This window comes from Cyrtonyx montezumae, unplaced genomic scaffold, assembly GCF_038088225.1.
Source record: "Cyrtonyx montezumae isolate F1298 unplaced genomic scaffold, pur_monq_1.0 scaffold_10, whole genome shotgun sequence".
In the NCBI taxonomy this organism is placed as follows: domain Eukaryota; kingdom Metazoa; phylum Chordata; class Aves; order Galliformes; family Odontophoridae; genus Cyrtonyx; species Cyrtonyx montezumae.
The window spans coordinates 1,637,388-1,656,172 of NW_027071826.1; the positions used below are offsets into that span (position 1 = coordinate 1,637,388).

Below are 18,785 nucleotides of genomic sequence, written 5' to 3' on the forward strand. Positions count from 1 at the left end.
CAAGATAGCCTACTCTGCAGTTTGCAGCCCGACAGCTGCTAACAAGGCACGAAGCTTCTCTTATCTGTCTCCTTAGCTCAAGCAAGCCAGAGCAGGAGTCACTCCCCAGACAACTTGAATGCATCTGGGAAAAGCCTGGTTCCATCAATTTAGCATTCCTGATACTTAAGCCTTCACCTCCTGAAGAACTGCTCTAAATAACTGCCAAACCAGCGGGGCTGGGGACGTGTGAAGTGAAGGCTTTGCTCTGAACTCAGCGGATGAGATTCCAGTTGGTAACACTGATCCAGGCACCATTTTCAGTGAGTTCTCCTTACACCCTCTCAGAAACACAGATGGTGTTTGCAGGCAGAAAACTCTGAAGGGCCAACATCAGTGAAAGTCTTTATTTTCAGATCCAACTGGCACTATGCACACGGTGGGAAATGCCCACCACCACGTGCCACCAGTCTGCACAAAATAAGGCTTTCCTCTCAATCCAGTTCTCCTGCACAGGGATCTTCTCCTAATGGTAACAGAGGTAGGGGTTTTATAGTTTTTGTTTTTAAATGTACACTAATTAATCAAAAGAAAACAACAACAACAAAAAAGGACTCAAACCAAACCCTAAAAAAAAAAAAAGTGTAGTAAGGCAAATCTGAAAGGTATTGAGATATATTATATCTCAACTACTGAAGAGCAGATTCACTGAGAGTTCAGCCTTTTTTTTTCCCCTCCCACAGATTCTTCCAAAGTCAACTAATACTTTTCTCAAAGTGGAGGAAAAATATGAATAAAAATGAAAATCCCAACCAACTGATTCATAGAACTGAGCTATATAACCACGCTGAACAAGAAAGCCTAGACACTGTAATTACTGAACAAATTGATGGGTATTGGTAAAACCCATGTAAGCCCAATTGAGAGAGAAAGGGAGAGGGAGAAGGGGGAAGAGAAGGAAATCCCTTCCCCAACACTTTGATTTTGGAAGAAAAAATATATACATATCCCCCAATAATTTAGCTCATGTAAGATTAGAGAAAATGAGAGCAGCTAAAAATGGATACAATACACCTTGAAATTTATTTCCAAGTCCAAGAACCAAAGATTGAAGCATTTTAGAACACTGAAGCAAAGCAATCTGAATCTGAAAAAAAAAATAATAATTGTTCAAACTATCATAAAATAGCTGTTTTTCAGAGCTCCTAGTGATAATTTTGATTAAATAAAATCATACCAATTTACATTAATTTTCTATATCTTCTTTTAAAAGTCCCTCACTCTTTTAAAGAAAAAAGTGCATCCAAAAACCAGCAGAGATTTACTGGCAACATCAGGTTCTCTTTTAGCAGCTACTCGAGGTTTTCAAAATAGCTTACACTTCCTGCTATAAGAAAAGAAGGGCCTTCCAAACCCTCGTTTGGGAGAAGTATCCAAATTATAGAAATCTGAAATAATTTATTATCAAATCCAGAATTTAAATAAAAGCAGAATTTTCTTTGCAGAGACAATTGAAGAAAGTAAAAGAATAAAAGCATGCACTCCAAACTTAGAGGTGAAGACAAATATACTTATCTATACAGGCACTGGCAGACGCAATTTAATTGTTACTGTTACTCATTGTAACACACACCCCACCCTACAATACATTTTTTCATTCACTAATCACTGAGGTACCAATATTTAAGAATGGAAAATTCAATATTGAAAAATAAAACCTAAAATTGAAGCCTTTTTTCCAGAAAACTATGGCAATTTTTTTTTCTTTTTTTTTTGTATGAAATGTTAGTATACTTATAGAATTTTACAATCTACATTGGCTTTTTTTTTTCTGGAACCAAAAGCTGCGTTCCACATACAGGTTCTTCCTTTCATAAAACGTTCACTGTGTATGTCACACAGTCAGCAGACTTGCAAATGAATGAACCTATCTTGGCTATCAACTGGCACATCCTGCTGGTACCAAAAGAGCTCCAAGTCTGAAACGATCTGCTTTAATTCGGAACAAACGCGCCATGCCAAAGTGCAACAAATATGTGCGACACTCAAATGAGACACTGACAAGATAAGAGCTGCATGGGAATTACTAAGTCCACCTGCAAAGCAATTTTGTACAAATTGCATTGCATGCAAAGGACAATTCTGAGCTGCTGGGACGTCAGTTGCTTGATGGGATGGTTTCTGTTAACGCAGCCATAGTTTAAGACGCAGTGCATCAACTCCATTTAAATAGTATCTGAACAGCCTCTTGTCTCGCACAAACCCAAGGTTTTCATAAAGTTTCAAAGCAGACTTATTTGTGATTTCTGTTTCCAATACGACCTTGAAGAAAAACAAAGAGAGAGAGCGTTATGTGAGAAAGCAGTTACACTAAAAAATAGCTGTTAGCAACAGTAGTCGTAAGCAAGTTTCATTCATCTCAAGATTGGTCTGCTGGAAACAGTGCTTCAAATCATCACCTAGTAGCTGTGGTAGGAAAAAATATAACAAAACAATAACAGCTCAGCATCCAAACCACAGAATCACCAAGGTTGGAAAGATCACCCAGTCCAACCACCCACCCATCACCAATATCTCCCACGAAACCACCTCCCTCAGTACCAGACACGTTTCTTGAATACAAACACATACTTTGAAGGAAGAACTTAACCTCTACACATCATGAGAACGTGGTACACAGTTGCTTACACTTCATCCCTGACTCTCTAATTTGAGGGATTTAGACCTAGATACAAACTCATTCTACGCCCCTCCATCAGATCCAGTGTTGGAAACGTATATCTGCGCTCAGCACAAGGACCTCCAGCCTCTACCCAGAGCACACACACCAGGCAGATCCCAGGCTCACAAAGTCCTGTTCAGGGCTTCTTGGATGGCCTATAGCAACATTCCACATATGCCAATGGGTACATGAGACGTTACAGAGAGCAAAGCCGTTGTGAGAGAGGCCTGGGATGGAAGTAATTGATTACAGCGAGCAAGTAAAAGGCATAGAATTATATTTCAAGTAATGCATTGGTTTCAGAACATAAGTCCTTTATTGTTCCCAGCCAGCCTGAAAGAAACAGCACCTCTTCCCTTTTTTTTTCTTAGCCTCTATGTTGATAATACCACATCTGCAGGAAGAGCTGTCACCAACAGCTCACAGCAAACTTTAGTGTAGTCCATGGAAAGCAAAGACTGCAAATTGCCCCAGGAGCCTCAAGTACAGGCTTTCTGCAGTCTCCTTCAGTAAGATTTAAAAACCCACTCCATTTATGTATCTGAGCACTAATGTTTCAAGCCACACAAGACCACATTCCAATGGATAATTCCCCCTGTGCTTTTCCAACACGAGAATGTTGTAAGAAATGTAAAGCCAGAGCTAACAATCCAGCAAACGACATACACTGAATGAAAATAAGGCTCAGAAGAAGTTTGTTTTTCTAAAACAAACGTTAAAATATTAATAGCCATAGTTCTTAAATTACAGGACAGTCCATTGTACCTGTACTCTTAAGACAAGCAAATCCAGTTCTTAGTCTCGTGGGAAGAACTAGAGATTAAATTTCTCTTGCTGGCACCTCATGCAATAGTACCAGGCCTTACACTTGATCAATTACTATTACCAACTTTAATCTACTAAAATGGATAACTTTCAAGTTATCATCAATTATGAAATGCAATAGTTTACCTGAAGAGTTCCTCTTTTCTACATGAGTATGCACACTGTGCAATTTCTTAGTCCAATTTAAAACAAAGCACTATGCCTAACAGGAAATCTGACCCACGTAAATCCACAGTGCAGGAAACTCTTATTTGAACTCTGGCTACAGATGATATTCACTTGCACTAAGGTTCTTTATTCTGACACAGTAATATAACATGTCTGCATTCAACTGCAAGCTTGCACACCTTGCACTGCTAGAAGACTTCCAACACTGCAGATCACTGCATTTAAGGGAGCGGTTAAATGTTGAAATTCAGGTTTGCTGGAATCCCAGCACCTGAGCAAAAGCCCATCTTGAAAGCTAATGCAAGAGATTTGTTCTGGGATTTCTAAGATTTGGCACAATGAAAAATAATTCCCTGATCTCAGCATACTGTCTTGATCTCACAGAGGGCTACAGACACACTCCTGGATCTAGTAAGGAAAGAAGTATGTTTTGTACAGGTTTCAATAGCCCGATTCTGTGAAGGATTCTTCTGTTCAATCCAGCTCAAAATCTTCAGTTGCTACCTTTATTGCGGGTTTATTTTATTCTGCAAATGTGCCTGTTAAATCTTCTCATAACTCAACACCATCTGCTCCTGTAGATCAGTGAGGCCTGACTGGGTTTAAACAAGATTTCCTGTGCAAGTTGCAACGTTCATGCTGTTATTTTCTCTTATGCCCAAATACCAAAAATTCCCTGTTATCATCTTGACTCTATTCAATTTTAACTAGTTTTATAAACAAGGAATTTCTTGTACGAACAGAATAAAATGTTTGCTGTTATTACCTTCTCATATCTCATTTACCTGAGCTGAAGGAAAAAGCGTGGGCCAAACTTCCTCACTTTTTCAGCTCAAACCCTGAATGCATTCAAATTTAGAAACCAAATCACGGAATACAGTCAAATGAAAGAAAATACTCTTTCAGCAGTCCCAGAAGAGGCCACTATTCTTACATATAAACCTGGCATACCATGAGATTCAAGCTATGGGTGCTTCTCCATCGGATTGACTGCCTTCATCATTTCAAGATAGGCAGTACCCCCAATGTAAAACTTATGCAAAGTGATCTGTACATTAAGAAAAGCTAAGGATGTCAATAGTTTGATAATTTCAAATAGGATTATGTAAAAATCCATCCTTTTTAGAAGCACAGTACTGAATTAGAAAGACACAACTTCAGAGTTTCATAGGAATTCTCACAGGAAGTCACAACTCCTTTCCACACTTTGTCAAAAAAGCTCTGAAGAGTTCCACTTATCCAAGTCTTATTTTGATTAGTTAGTAGTTACATGGTGCTGAAATAATGCAACATGAGGTGAATAATCACATGCAGATTACTTACAGTCATTCGTTACAGATGGAAAGTCTACGAATGAATAAACAAGTCTTCCTTTCCTTAATTTGATTAAGAGATAGAGCAGCTCCATATGACAATCTTAAGTAGCAGAACTTAAGAAAAGTGCCTTTATGTAAAGGACAAACAAATGTACAGAAGAGCCAGATGCCCTGTGTGCTGGAGTTGGCACACACATCTTTTGCAGCACCCAGTGAAGTCTGAACTCTATATTCTGTGATGGACCATACTGAACATAAGTTATTAACATTAAATTATTCCGTAATTAGATTGAAAGGAAGAGTTTCTAAGCAGCCTTTGGAAAGTTTTAATGACAATCACAGGTCCGTATTCCTGTTATTAATGATTTCCTAAGTGAGTTTCCAAAGAGCATTTTTGAATTGCAGTCCGTTTTGTATCAAGTAACAGCACCTTCACATTTCCATCATGCTTTTGATTTTATTAAGGGATGTAGAAAAACGTGTTAAGAGCAGCAGAGAGAAACTATTTACACACCTCACAAAGAGAAGTCACTGTCATGCACTGCTTCATCAGCCAGGCATCAATCAGATGGACAGAAACTGTTCCCCCCCCAGCAACTGCTGTAATAAATGGTGAGGGTAAGTTTCTCAGCTCTGTCAGAGAGCTTTAAATAGCAGGTGGCTAACTGGATCCTACAAACCCTGGTCACAACTGTTAATTTCTCAGCAATCTACCATGTGCAACAAGTAAACATCATTATTACAACACGTATCTGGAAGAAACCTACACCTGCTGCCAAAGAAAAGGAATATGTTTCCTATTTGGTTGTACATTACCTGCATGCTGAGCATAAACATGCTGTATTACCCTGGGTGTGCCTCTGCCAACTGGTGCAGTAGGAAGTCAGGAATATCCTCTGTGCTCCTCACTGCCTGGACATGAGTTCCCATTGCAAAATTTTGTACTAGTATAAAACCAGGCTGATGCAAAAGCCCCCAAGAAGCATGGCATAATTCGTTCAGAATCGTCATCCCACAAACACTGTTACACGGTTTCCAAACTGGGAATGAAACATGCCTGCACCCGTCCAGCACACACTGTAAGGAGTTTGCACTGAAGCACATTTGATTAAATAGGGACAGCAAAAAGTCTGAAAAATGACCTGTGATTTTATAATGAGCATTTATACAACACTAAAGATGAAAATCTATGACTAAGGCTTAATGAGGTCTTACTGCAGAGTAGCCTGCAATCCTTACCACGTTTACAAGTAAATAATGGTGAGAGAGACTCTTGGATCATTATTAAAGCAGGAGGAAAAAGAAGAAAGGCACAGGAGAGCTCATTATGTGTACCTCTAAGATAGTCCAATATAAAATCAAAGCTGTGGGAGCAGTAGTACACACTCATACATAATACAGGAACTTACTGCAACTCTGGTGGCCTGGGTAGAAACACATAATTCTGCTACTGACAATCTAACAACAGCAGGCTTCAAGTCCCTGCTTCTCACTTCTCCCAATGTGATGAGAACACTGATACACTTTTTTCCCCCCTCTGTTCCTCAAACCTCAGATACATAACAGTTGCAAATGAATTCAAAACCACAGCAGAAAGCAATGGAAAAGATAAGTTCAAGGTAGCAAGTGGAAAAATAGATCAGAGTAAAGCACACTGCACACGATAAAAGCATAAAGACAAAACAAAGAACTTAAATAATTACAGAACTATCAGGCTGCAGTACATTGCCTGAATACAACAAACTGTAGAAAGAAAGGGACCAGAAAATGGAGGCAAGAGTGGGATCTGAAGAGAACAACCCCGAGCAAGTTGTTGAAGTCAGAACACACGAAAGGATGTTGCTAAAGGTGTCACACGCTTGGAAAAAGTCAAAGAGTTACGTGCAAGTTCTGTAACAAAAATGTTGTATAAAAAGCTTCAACAAAACCTCAACTGGGCAGCTGAGGCGACAAGTGAAGTGAGGTAACAAAGCATCATTAGCTGATACACTGAAATGACAGTGTTCAGATGTCAGGAATAAGCTAGCTGACGAAAGTTAAAGAATCGGAGAACTGGACTGAGAACTGCTGCAAGAGGAGTTCCTCCTCAAGTTCAACAGGGAATGTAAAGAGAGTTTCTCCATACATGAAAAAAGGAAAAAAAAATAGGACTATAATCTAGTAAAAGAGAAGACTAACAACATACAGGACAGAGAAACAGTCTGGCAGTGATACAGTCACTTTCCTTCGCTGCTGTGCTAAATCCTCAGACCTTACCTTCAGCACTGTCAGAGTAACCCAACTACTTGTTGCAATAAAACTATACTCTGCAATATTACAGCATGTACTGTTCCAATACCTCCGTGCATTCTGAAAGTGTGGAAATACTACAACATGCAAGTTATCCCGGCCAACTGAACCTAAACTTGACTCTTCAGAAGAAAACATGCCAACAACTGGAGGCTGAGGAAGCTTTGCAAAGTAAAACAGAATCTGAAATGCTGCAGTTGAATATTTATGACAAATATAGAAAGTTATTCTATTTATGCCATATGTTTTTGAGGCTCTTTTCCTTCTATTACAAAAGAAAGAGAGCATTGCTAACCCAGCTCCCACCTAAAACACATTCCTGTGAAATGCAGAGAAAAACCTGTGAAATGAATTCACACACAGGAGAACACAAACCATAAACAACGCGGAAGTTTTTGATTATGAGATCTTACCTCATCACAATCTCCTTCGACCATAGCATAAATAGCTTTCTTAACCAAGTTTGTACCTGAAACACAGATTTCAGTAAGTATTAATTAGAAATGTGCTGCAAGAGATGACAGTTTATATACAACTAACGTGTGCTACCTACGTGCTGTGACACCAGGGGAAATCAGGGAGGAAAGAATGTAACAAGAAGTTGCAGTCAAGCTGTAGCCTCAAGTTTGAATATTGAAATCATCCCTGAAGTTACCCAGAGACTCAGATTGAATGCAAAAGACTTCTAAAGCAAGGATATTAGAAACAGGCTTCTATGTTTAACATGGTGTTATATATAGCCTTCCAAGATGTGATTCATTCCCTTTTGCTGCATTTAAAGGCAAAATCTGCTGGCATGTACTTGAAGGGCATTCATCTTCCAAGGGAATTTCCTCTTACTAAAACAAATACTTCTACTTGCAACAGAACGTATGAAACCACTTTTCTTGTGGCTTGCTCCCCATTTGGATTTGCTAGCAACTAATAATATGGTCGAAGCCCATCCCTTCCCTTCAGTCAAGCATTAATTTAATTATTTATCATTAATTTTCATCTATTTCACAACAGTTCTACAAATGCAATATCCCTACCTGTCTGTAGAATTGGGGTGAAATTGAAAGTTGATTTCAAAGTTATTACTGGAAAAAACTGCTGTTCAATGAAATTGCATAAATGTCACTTCCATTAGAAAGCTAAGGAAAAGGAAAAAAAAACCCCAAGGAATCCAGAGATTGTTTTCAAGTATTCTCAGAACTTTAATCAATTAAGATTTTCACTGAACGTATGACAAAACTGTTCTGCATATAAAACACCTTATCAACCACACACTTTATGAGAAACAGCAAGATGATAAATGCAGGATAAATGTTAGCATTTACATAATTCTAAAGTAAGCAAAATGTTAAGCACAAAATTTATTTATATAACTCTAAAATAATGATCTGACTGAAAGCAAAGGAAAAATCTTGTAGAGCTCTTAAGAACAGCATTAGTTCTTATTTACTTATGAATCCAAGCACCTGCAACTAAAACACAGCAGGCTCCTTCATGACTCAGCTAAAAGGAAAGGAGAGAATGATTTCTCACTATCCTCTTCCTTCTGCTCCACTACAGAAACCAGTAACAGATTCTGAACTGCATCAAAATAAAATAATCACATATGCCAAAACAGAGATGCTACAAAAATGTAATTTCAAGTAATTCAAATGTAATTTCAAAACCAAGTCCAAAGAATTAAGTTCCTTACGAGCAATCCTAACACCAGGTTTCCTAGTTGGCTTGATTGAAGGAGGAAAACCCCTTCTAACAGGGCAAAAAGTGATCAGTGAGGGAGGGCAAGCTCCCTGCCAAGAGCTGTTTCTTTCACCAGGCAACTTCCCAGCAAAACATCTCCATTTTGGTTGTTCAAGCAGTAACACACAACTATTTTTCAAGCATTAATACAGCGATGTGCTACGTACATTCTCTCCAATGGGTAATATGTACATAATTCACAGGCAAAAGCCAGTGGATATATTCACTGGAAAATATATATATATATGCTCACACACTGAACACAACAAAGAAATAAAGTTATGACAGCACACATAAAAATGAAAAGCAATTCCTGCAGCTGTTATTTGATAGTGGTAATTTGCAGAGGTAAGTGGTTGCTGAATGCTCTTCGTTTTAGCTTCATAACCCAGATGTAAAGCTCACATGGAATGGGCACATTGGGTTATTTCAACTGAATGGGAAAAGATACTGGGGGGGTTGATGTAAATTGAGCAAAGCAAGGATAACAGCAAACCACTGCCTCTAGAAGTGCAGCTCTGTTTCAATCCTTACGCACCTATGCTTACCCCAACAAGCTAGGATGTAAGAAAGAAATAACAAAAAGGCTATTCTTACCAATTCCTTTTCTTCTGTATTTGGAATCCACTGCTAACATGGCTATATAACCTCTGCGGAACATCTTTTTGTGCATATCCAGCTTGCAGACGATGGCACCTACACACTCTTCCCCTACCATGGCCTTAAAGACAAACATATAGGTATGCATTCTCAGTTTGTGATCTGCAGTGCTACCAGAATTAGTAAACCAGTACATTTAAAATGAAACGGCCATACAAAATTTGCTCGTATACAACAATCAAGTCAGTTTTAAAAACATTTCCAGAGCTACAGACAAGACTACAGAGAAATATGAGAGCTATCATATTAAAATAAAATTACAGTCCATGAACAGGCAGTGAGTTGTCCAGGAGAGAATCACAGTATTACTCTATGAAGTCTACCAATATGAACGTCTGGGACAGAAAGGGGTAGAAAAGAGATAAAGACCAAGTGAAGGCATGGATCCATTCGTATGGGCTGCCACAAAGGAAAAAGCTCTTTATTGTGATCTGAATTTTTATGTACAAGGGCTGGGGTAGATAATATACTTAAGTTTTATCTGGTATTAATGTCAAGGTCACAACGCATCAGAGAAAAACATCTTTGCATTTGATGTTTTGAAACAGTCGTTTTCAGTCATGGGACATCCCAGGAACAGACAAACAAAAAAGCATACAGTTAATTTCACACATTTTCACTATCCAGAGGTTTTATTTACTAAGAGCTACGCACTGACAGTTAGATCCAAAGGCATCGTCACACGAGGCGTGGTTAAAAAGACATAGATGATAAAGCAAACCTAAAGATCCTAGCCCCTTCCCAAACACTTACCAAACCACTCACAAAACCACCGTGTTCACACACACACAAAAAAATCTACCATGAAAGACATTAGAGAGAGCATAAGATTAACTAAGTTGTATGTTAACTGAAGGATTAGGCAGCATGAGAGACTAATGACATTATAACCTGCAGCAGGAAAATGAATAATGCTAGGACAGCACCCAAAGGGAGTATGAATTATTACTGTTTATTCACAGAAAGATTGACAGATAAAAAAAGCTGAAAATTGCATGCATGGGTGTGTAAGTGGATCCACACAACTCTGAGACTTGTATCTGCAGGGAGAACCAGCCTCCTGCTCAAGTGTGCCTCCTGAACCAGGCCTACAGCACATGATTGGCACAAGCATGTGCTAGCACAACAGCTTCTGGATAATCCAAATTCACAGCACTAAGAGACATCAAACAGAAAAGACCTGCCTGAGCCAGTATTACCAGGCCTCCAGTGCTTGCCTCCCCAAAGCGTCTGGTAGAGACTCTGTAGCCTGAACATTTTTCTGTGCAGCTTGTAGGATAAGAATCTATAGGCAGAAGGTTCTTAGAGATCGTACCACAGGCACCAATCTGAGGTTTTCTGCCTGAAGTGTGATGTCTTTCAGCTCTCCATTTGGACAGAGGGTTATTAACCAAGCCAGCTGTCAGCCAGAAGCCCAAGACAAGGTGACAGGAAGCAGCCCAAAATGAATGAGCTGCAGTTCCAAAACAGTGATGCAGCACAGGCCTAACAGCACACCTAACTCAGCTCGAGCTTGTCAGGCAAACACATTTATAAATATAGCTAAGTTTTCACTCAGCAAAAATGCATATTTTTCTTACAGCATCCAAGAACAACCCCGAACAATCAAAAGCAGTGGTTTTTAAACAGCAAACGACAAACGAAACATGATCTAAGTGGACTGAAATACACAGCCTCTAAAGCAGTCCTTTGTTCTAAAGCACACCTTCATTTCATAGAAAAGAAAAGTCATACTTATACAACAACTGCATGCAAAGTATCAGCTCAAGGCAAAACTTCTAAGCTCAGACCTGAGAAAAGCAGGGAGTTAAAGAGTATCATCAGACAGACTGTTCATAACATTGCTATAATTATGCTGAGTACCTAGATGTAATCTTATACCTTGCTTAAAAAAAAAAGACACCACGAACTGGCACTTGATTTTTTTCCTCCTCGCCATCCAAGAGGTAGCACAGACTCAGGCACAGCACATTTGTGCTCTGCCTTGTCAGAATTACTTTCCAAAAAACCCACCCTCATTAAACGTGCACTTTAAGTGAGCAGCAAATAATTTGGTTGCAGCAATCAAAAGAAATGTTGCCACAAAGCTGCATAAAATATCACTTTCTTACCACTTCCTGCTACACTTCTATCTGTCTTTCTGTCTTGGAGTAGGTGAGTCTGCCCCTTAACCTCTGGCTGTTCTCCACTTCCATACTCAATGCTGCATTTCTACCACAATCTGAGTTTTTCTGCTGCCTTTCCTTTCTCCTTCTCTCCAACCTTATCTAAAGCTGGAAACAAATCCAAAATGTGAACTAAAACTTGGTCGTTTTTTTCCATTTGGGAAATGTTTAACTGTGTAAATAGAGGGGAAAAGGAAAAGAAGAAAAAGCTGGGGGAAGGAAGAAGTAGTAGCTCCTATACAACATCAAGTACAGGAAGACCATCAGAGAGCAAATATTCCTTTCAAGTGTATGAGAGTACTTCTCAACATACAGGTTTCTACAGACAGAAATCAGCCCAACCTCCTATTAGATATCTAAGTCCCATGGAGTACTGTAAGATTTACTTCAATCCTAAACTCTCAGCAACATTCAAATCTAATATTCATAAGGACAAAGTTGATGCAAATAAGTCTAAATCAAACTAGATTTTAAAATCTTTGTATTGCAACCACACACGACCAGAGTTAACATAGATGTTTATAAATCAGCAAGAACAGTGCCTCTCTCAAAAATCTAACAACTTGCACCAATTTCATCGGCAAAGGTGGCATTACATCTGTCAGCCACCACCTGAGCATGCCTTCTGGATCCAGAGTTCCCTTTTAAAGATGACTAAACCAACCGACCTGCCCCTAAAAAAGAAACACTTTGCTATTCAAATGCAGCAGAACCTGCACTACAGCAGGTTCCCTTTCCACACAGGCACTGAAATCCAGCCCAGAGTATCACAGGAACAGCTCAGTACGAATCTTTGGCTTACATTTAAAGATCATGTTACTGAATGCCATTAAGGAATACATTTAGGCTAATGGTTTTAACCTGGAGTCTGGCAGTTCGGTCAGAGCTCTTTACAGCACTGGGCAAATCACTAAGTCACTCTCCCTGTTTCCACTCTATGAAACTGGACACGAGTAATTCCTTCCTGTGCAATTCAGTGCCAGAATAGCTGCACTAGTTGTTGTTAAACACACATACGCTACAAAGATGGAAGTCTTCTTAAAGCCTGTTGCAGGAAGAAGTAGCACAGCAAGTGTCTCAAAGCACGATCGTTCCTATGAGGAAAATGGAATACAGAGGAGTCGCAGCAGTTTGGAAACTGGGAGTGTACATGGATATTACAGAATGCCTTTCTAGGTCTGCCATGAGGCTGGTAAGACTCTCCATGCAGTCCCCTAACTTTTCTGGCTCCTCTTTTTCTCCCCCAAGCTCTCTGCAACTGAAAAAACAGAGATGATTTATTCCGAGTCTTTATTTATTTATTACAAGAAACCCCTACATGAAATTAATTGCTTATTTTAAAATTGCTAAAGTTTAAATGATAACTGCTGCTACAGCTACTAGCAAAGTTCAGAACCCAATAAAAGCATGCATTTTCCAGACTTCTCTTAAGGGGCAGCTGAGCAGTGCAGGGACTCTGCAGCGAAGAATAAAGGAGAGATTACAACACTCAGTCAGAATTCTGCTGTTATTATATCCTCTCTTATCCAAACTTTGGAACAGAGCAAGGTCTCCCAAGCTCACCTCTCCCACGCTACAGTATTTGGAAAACTTTTTTTTTTTCAATATTTAATTTATCAGTTTTAAACAAAAGGAGTTTGAAGACCTTCTAGAATCTGCAAAAAAACACTTGAAAGCAGAGCTACAACTTTCAAAAATGCTCTTACAATCAATGCGAGGACAAAGCTGTAGCAATGCTTACAGATGTGAAACAAAGATAGCCCCTTCCTCTCTCATCTTTGACAGCAGAGTGGTTACTGTAGGTCATCTGAAGAGAAAACAGTCTGACAAAGCTCCTGGGAACAAATAAAATGCAAGTGTTTGCAAGGCACCCACATCTAGCACAGCCACACCTGCTCTTCCAAAGACAAGAGGAATCTAAGCTCAAGCATTCAGTCCCAACTTACAGAGGAGAAGGGTATTACCTTGCTGCAGCTCAGTCACACAGTGCAGCAGTGTCACATGCCAGAGCTATTTATCACTTATTCTCAACGTGTTAACTCAAAGGCCAGGAGTATGGTAACACAGATTCATCTGATGTTAAATGATGGGTTATGATGCTTTTCCAGTCCCTCTGAAAGTGTAATGTGAGTTTGTTTTTGAGTGTATAGGTAGGAAATGGTTTGGTAGAGCAAAACCATGCTAGGGACTGGTGAGGGCTGGTCCTAGGCCTTCCCTCCAGCTGTGTATTCTCACCTCTCTTCCTGTACCAACACCTGCAATTGTGTCATGCTGCTATGAATACACTTAGAGCTAAACCAGCTGAAACCTAACTCTATGATACTTAAATCCTTTCAAACACACATACAAGTATAAATGCAGGGTTGGGAGTCGGGGCTAGCTTAATGTCCCAAATCAGATAAACTAAAGGTCTACACAGGTGAGGATAAGATGCTTGAACCAGAAGAAGCAGCAAATAGTCCTTCAATTGGCACTAGCCATTAAGTCGCATCACCTTGGGAAAGCCAAGCCAAAGCTCAGCAAGCTTCAAACCCACGAGGTCACCATCCAGAGGAATAATGTTATTAAATTCCCCTGGAAGAGTTCTGCATTGTCAGGTATCCAAGATACCACATAGCAGAATTATGGCATTTAAGATTGTTTACTGAATACATCAGCAAGAGAGAGCTGCTGATCGTTTAAGGAAAAGATACATCCTGCCCATTTAAATAGAGTTAGTTATTTCCTCTCCTGCTGTTGAGGAAGGGAGCCCATCACAACACAACGAAGCCCACAGAGTATGCACTGGAAGACTTAAGAGTAGTGATTGTGAAATTCAGTAACCAAACATAGAAGTACGACAGTTTTTCCCCTCAAATACAAGCAAGTTACAGTCTAAGCCCTGTTCTCAAGAAGAATCAAAACCAAAGCAAATCCTGAAACCAGAAAAGTATGAGGTTATGAGGCACTGAAGACAAATGATTCTGTGGGAACTGGCACTATCCTTCCGAGCACCAACCTGACATTGTTCTTGCTAATTGGAATATGCAGTTCCTGCTGAAGATAAATATTTTAAAGAGTTATTAGATAGAAGTAGTTCAAGAATCCATTAACTGCAGGAACAAATTCAATTTTATAGAACAGAAAGTCCTCAAGACAACCACTAAACAAGCCTTAAAAATACCAAAATCAGTCACAGAAATACATCAAATGACTCAAGATACCAGAAGAGCTTCAAATTATTACGTATGTGAAACTATTTCCTAACAGCTTTAGACACCATCTCCTCTACAGTTTTACACACTTTCCACTGTTCCGTCCTTCAAAATATCAGCAAACCTGAGCAAAATTCCAGAGTTCAAATAAAGTTTTGTTCATAGTTCATGACTATTCAAAGAAGCTGTCACCACAGAACAGACTTTGGATGTTTTCCTTTTCTTGAGTGAAACCTTGCTCCTCGAATGCATTCAACAAATATATTAGAAATAATTCATTTTGGTACTATCAAACAATTTGCCACTGCTTTTCTTGTGAGAAAATTCTCAAATCACTCTCCAACTTAGTTAAAAAAAAAAAGATCCTAAGTCTAAGAAGATGCACAATGATTTAATGGGTACCCAACACCATGCTGGTGCTACTGAAGGCACACCTGTGCTGCAAGTACAGATATTTGTAGCACACGAGCATTTCTTTTCCAGATGAGGCAAATCACTCACACACACAGCTAAGTGCAGGCACAACGCTTGAAAAGTTACCACTCTACTCTGATCAGTCCAACCAGAGACTGAAGAATGATTTCAAATGTTTTCTTGTTTCTATGTTGTTCCAGATGGTAACGCTCTGGTCAACCTCCTGTAAACAAGCCTACTGTATTCCCCTTTTCAGGGCTGTAAGAGGCACATTTCTGAAAACCCTCCTATAAATCATATAAATCCCACTATAAATTACACCAGACCCTAAACCAAGAACACGTAGTAAGTTTAAGGCCAGATGGATTGCATTAGCTTCACCTTCCGTACTCATATCCAATTAAAATTGGACAGAGATACCCTTGAATCAAAAGGTGTCTTGGCTCTGGTTATATCATTTCTTCCAGAGCAGTGTTCTGCCTTGACTGAAATATCAAGAAAAAATAATTCATCATTTACTTGAGCAAGGAAGCACCACACGCTCCCAAAAACACTGTGTTTTACAGAGAAGCTTTCCAATGAGTAAACCAAACACAGTCAAGCCCCCCATGTGCATACGTACCCCTGAGGCCAATTTATGCCCAGTTTCATATACCTGTGCATGGATTACTATCCTGACAGCATGCTTGCCAGCTGAGATGCACCTTCTAAAAAGGTCTCACAGTTCTCTTTCCACAAGAAGTGCTAAATATTTAGAAAGTCTGGGTAACAACTAGAACAATTTTTTTTTTATAGGGTAGCAGGAAGAATACAACAGTAAGGGTATCATTAATACTGCAAGACAACTTGAACAAAATAAGAATTCCTGTATGCTGTATACTTTGCCACACCTGAAAAGTGATACAGTTGTACTTGAATTTTTCAAGGTAAGCAAACAGATCAAAAAGTCTACAAAACCTTCAGCAGTGCCCCTACACACGTCAACATTCATATGGCCATCATGCTGAAGTCAGTTTGAGAACCATTGTGCAAAAATTGCTAAGCACTCACAAGATACCCACAGACTGAGTACTTTCTTTTTTAAATACAAACCTAGGAACTGAGGCAGAATAACAAAATGAGCTACCAAAGGTCACAGAAGTCAATGTCAACACCGAGATTAGAAGCCTCATATTCCTGGATCCCAGCCCCGTGTTCAAACCCTTTCCCCACCACTAGAAAGGTGTACTAATGAACGTAAAAACTTCAGACATAAGCTTTGCTTATGCAGGCTGAGGTGAGAAGGAGAATTCATTAGTGCCACATACTTTCCAAAAAGCCTGGCCTTTCCTCTTAGCCGTAAAAAGAATATTAGAAGCATTTCCACATGTCAGCCTTTTAATCATGCCTCCACCCCAGCCTCAAACCACTCCCAATTCTTGCCCTCCCCCCCCTCAGCACTTACCAAAAAGCAAAGTTGTGGCCAGTTGTGGATAAAATACCTATACGTGTAAATGGAGTAGGGTTCAGACAGATCTTTGGTGATCAGTCTCATGATATCGGGCATCTGCAGCTCTGATTCGTATCGGACGTATCGTATCGTTAGGTCCTCCTCGGGCTGAGAGTCCGTTCCCGAGCCTTTCAAACTGCAGCCTGCTGCTAAGGACCTAGAGAGCAGCAGCAGGGACTCCTCCTCCTCCCCACCTTCATCCCCCTCCTCCTGCTCTTCCTCCTCCAAGCCAGTCCCTCCTGCCAGCCCATTGCGGGCTGCAGTCTTAGCAGCAGTCGTAGTTGTGGCAGCAGGCTGGCTCCTGTCCCCTGTTGCTGCTGCTGCTGCGGGAGAAGGAGAAGAGGGTGCAGTCCTTCCCTGAGGAGGGAGGTGGTTGGGAAGGGGGGACGAGCACGGTGCTGCAGCCGGGGGCGACGGCTGCTGCTGCTGTCCGGAGCCCATTGTTTTGCTGACTCGCTTGTTCTCCAGCCCCTCGGGGGCTGCCCCTGCCTCCGAGCCCAGGATCTTGCTCTTGAGGGAGGCCCGCAGGTGCCGCAGCTCGGGGCTGATGAGGCCGTTGAGCTGGTGGTTGTGGTGCGGGGGGTGATGGTGGTGGTGGTGGAGGCGGTGCTGCTGCTGCGGCCCCCCCTTGCCGCCGTCGCTGCTTCCTCCTCCTCCTCGCTGCTGCTCCCGTCCGCCCGCGGGTCCCTCCTCTTCCTCCTCCTCCTCCTCTTCGGCCTCCTCGTCCTGGGCCCCGGTGCAGGCGGCGGCGGCGGCGGAGGAGGAGGTGGAACAGGAGGAGGAAGAGGAAGCAGGCCCCCCCCCTCCTCCTCCTCCTCCGGGGAAGGGGGAGAGCGTGTCCCCCTGCGGGGAGAGGACGCTGCTAGGCCCCGGCGGTACCTCGGCCATATCCTACGGGAGAGACCGACACAAACCCACCGAGGAAGAAGGCGTCAGACCGGACGGGGGGAGGAGAGGCCGAGGCGGCGGCCTCACGGGCCGCGGCCGAGGGGGGGTGGGGGGGCCACGAACAAAGGCACGGACGGTGCCCGGGCCCCGCCTCGCCGCCCCGCCGCCGCCTCTTCCTGCTGTCCCGCTCCCCCCGCCGCCGACCGCCGCCGGGGCCCCTTCCCGGTCCCTCGCGGGCCCCGGGCGGCCGCCGCGGCCCTCCCGCCCGCCAACGCCGCCGCCGCTCACCCCGCGTCTCCTCAGCGCCGCGGCTCCCACTCCCCGCTCATCCAGCGGCCGCCAAGCGCGGCCGCCGCCGTCGTAACGCGCAGCCAAGTTTCCTGTCAGCTTTTGCGACGCTTCCTCCCTTGACGGCGGGGCGGGCTTCACCACGGGCCTGGGCGGGACTTGACAGCCCGAGGCCGCGGGTCAGCCTGGGCTGTGGGGACTGAGCTGTTCCTTAAAGCGCTTTTTTCTCTGCCCTTCGTCTTCCAGCTCACGTTACTCTTCGCTTTTTTGGTCAGCCCCGCCAGATCTCGTCACGAAACGAGAAACTTTTGTTTAAAACACACGCCATCATTCCCCCCCTCCCCTCCCCCAACCCCGGAGATGCGGAGGAAGGCTGCGTGCTGCCTTTTCTCACCAGGAAGCTTTGCGGGGCGTGCTCGTTCTCCTTCGCTGCAGTTATTTTTCAAGGAAGTGACAGGCCCGGGCTTAAGACAGAAATCCAGCCATTTCTCTGCGTGTCCTAACAGGGTTCTGCAATTAGGAAGAAAACAGGCAGCGGAGTTCCTGTCTTCTGTTTCTGAATTGCTGAGTTCTGAAGTAAAGCAGGAAAAGAGAGAAAAAAACGAGGCCCAGCTGACTGAATGCGAATGAGTTAAAAAACTTTGATCCCAAGCG

General features: G+C 41.9%; 1 protein-coding gene across 1 annotated transcript; it reads right to left on the minus strand.

Annotated features, from left to right (window-relative positions):
• Positions 1-1,039: 1,039 nt before the first annotated feature.
• Positions 1,040-18,240, minus strand: NAA30 (N-alpha-acetyltransferase 30, NatC catalytic subunit). The gene is made up of 5 exons (XM_065747923.1): positions 18,132-18,240; positions 16,911-17,846; positions 9,631-9,754; positions 7,713-7,768; positions 1,040-2,301 (listed from the first exon to the last, which is right to left on the minus strand). The coding sequence occupies exons 2-5, from the start codon at positions 17,841-17,843 to the stop codon at positions 2,164-2,166; spliced, it is 1,251 nt and encodes a 416-aa protein (XP_065603995.1). The 5' UTR covers positions 17,844-17,846; positions 18,132-18,240; the 3' UTR covers positions 1,040-2,163.
• Between the last annotated feature and the right edge of the window lie 545 nt (positions 18,241-18,785).